General features: G+C 30.4%; 3 protein-coding genes across 4 annotated transcripts in view; 2 read left to right on the forward strand and 1 right to left on the reverse strand.

The window, feature by feature from the left end:
• LOC108751266 (leucine-rich repeat-containing protein 30-like) overlaps nt 1-399 on the forward strand; it is a 3,221-nt gene extending 2,822 nt beyond the window's left edge. For both annotated transcript variants that reach the window (XM_018491353.1, XM_018491354.1), the window contains one exon: nt 279-399. In XM_018491353.1, coding sequence (XP_018346855.1) covers nt 279-290 — 12 coding nt within the window. In that variant the 3' untranslated portion in view covers nt 291-399. The remainder of the gene's footprint in view (nt 1-278) is intronic.
• Nucleotides 400-497: 98 nt separating this feature from the next.
• LOC108751267 (membrane magnesium transporter 1) lies at nt 498-1,344 on the forward strand. The gene is made up of 3 exons (XM_018491355.1): nt 498-710; nt 918-970; nt 1,113-1,344. The coding sequence occupies exons 1-3, from the start codon at nt 629-631 to the stop codon at nt 1,302-1,304; spliced, it is 327 nt and encodes a 108-aa protein (XP_018346857.1). The 5' UTR covers nt 498-628; the 3' UTR covers nt 1,305-1,344.
• A 405-nt stretch (nt 1,345-1,749) lies between these two features.
• LOC108751261 (proteasome subunit alpha type-7-1-like) overlaps nt 1,750-1,882 on the reverse strand; it is a 2,650-nt gene continuing 2,517 nt past the window's right edge. The window contains 1 exon segment of the mRNA XM_018491347.1: nt 1,750-1,882. This exon segment is cut by the window's right edge and continues 7 nt beyond it. Coding sequence (XP_018346849.1) covers nt 1,832-1,882 — 51 coding nt within the window. The 3' untranslated portion in view covers nt 1,750-1,831.

Below are 1,882 nucleotides of genomic sequence, written 5' to 3' on the forward strand. Positions count from 1 at the left end.
TATATATATATATATACATTATAAATATTTTAAGCTTGAAATTTGACATATTCATAGTCTTTATGATTTTTTTTTTGTTTAGTTATATTCCGTAATAGAGCCATACACACACACACACACACACACACACACACACACACAGTGAGAAATAACAATTAAATCGATATTGATTTGATGTCGAGACCATTGTCATTTCTCACTAGGCATATCTACTGTTAATATGTTACCTCTAGAAATTTCTGTGGCTGCATAGTTCAACATACGATTTGTGTACATAGAGATGTTACTAAACGGAGATTTGTTTAAAACGCGGGATACGCCCTCTCTACTCCGCTTCATTCTCCGATTTTTTTCTGGAGTAAACTGAACTATCGTGACATTTCTGACTAGAGGTAGTCGTAGTATGGTGGAATCAGCATTGCGCATGATTGTGCAAGGAGGGGGCGAATTTTGACCAATCAAATGCTATCAGCATGTCACTGCCTATTGCGCATCCTTTGGAATGCTTCATCAGATCGTAGTCGTGAAATAATAATCATTGATCGCTTCATCGCTCTTGTTGTTTCGGTTGCATCGTTGAATTAAAGGTGCAATTTCAATGCGTCATCAGTGATATTATATATTCATCATGTCTGCTACGGCTGTACATAAATTTGTAACTTTTGTAGGATTTATGTTTATATTACATGCAGCTTATTCTGCGGCACAACGTGAGTACCTGCATATTATTCTTTTATTTTATCAGTTTATTACTTTCTTAGGTTAGAACTGATATTAATATTATGATGAAATTATATCGTTTGTTTTTGCTTGGCATTTTACACTTGGAGTAAAATAAGATAAAAGTCAAATCAAATTTCTGAGATGAAAATGGACAGTGTAATCAAAATGAATAATCGAAACTTGGTTTTTTATAGATCGTTCCTATTTGCGAATCACTGAACAAGAGTTTACTACTTTGCCAATTGACGTAAGTTATGATTCATGATATTTGCTTCCCATGTAGAAAGCTAAAAGTTTTATTTCTGTATAAAATATTCTATAAATTCAAGCAAGCTGATAGGATCTAAGAACGTTACATGTTAAGAGGATGTGTTTTGCTGTTGCTATAGATTTTAATCCAAGGTATAGCCAGTTTATTTATCGTTATGTACGGCGTTATGTACATTGCTGGCGATTTCAAAGAAATCCGAGCAGTTGTCGATTTGGAGAATAAATCTTGGGAGACGCTACGGAATCTACCATCCTTTCAAGTATTTAATCATCGTGGAAGATCTCTGTCACCAGAATATATCTCTGAGTAAAAATAGTATATTTTGATATCAAATCATTGAAAAAGATAATAGATACTACATTATTTATATTATTTGTTAATATCTAAATTTGTATTTAAAATAGCAAAGATCTATTGAAATTTAGTATTATCAATTAATGTAATTTATATTTGTTTTGTATTAAAATAAATAATTTATCACTTAAAAAAAATCAAGTTACGTATAAAGTGAAAGCATTAACAAAATAATCTGATATATACATTGATATGAAATGTAATTATTTATTGCTGAAAAGCAACTTGTAGTAGATTGTGATCTTTGTCTTCATAATATCAATCTACAGTCTTATCAAATTCAAAACATGCGGCAAATAGTTTTGTATACACGTTTTACACAATTGTGTGACAGTAAATAGTATGAATAAAAAAAGGCTCAGTTTTTCTTATCGTATTTTTCATTTGTATGTTTTTCTTCTCTATTTCTTTCCAATATAATTATTTTATAAGAAAAATTAATTAATAATAATATAGTAAAAGTGCATAATAGAACACAAGACATCACTTTTTCTGTTTCTTCTTTTCCGCCTCTGCTTCCTTTTCTCTTTCGAT

This window comes from Trachymyrmex septentrionalis, unplaced genomic scaffold, assembly GCF_001594115.1.
Source record: "Trachymyrmex septentrionalis isolate Tsep2-gDNA-1 unplaced genomic scaffold, Tsep1.0 scaffold43, whole genome shotgun sequence".
Taxonomy (NCBI): Eukaryota; Metazoa; Arthropoda; class Insecta; order Hymenoptera; family Formicidae; genus Trachymyrmex; species Trachymyrmex septentrionalis.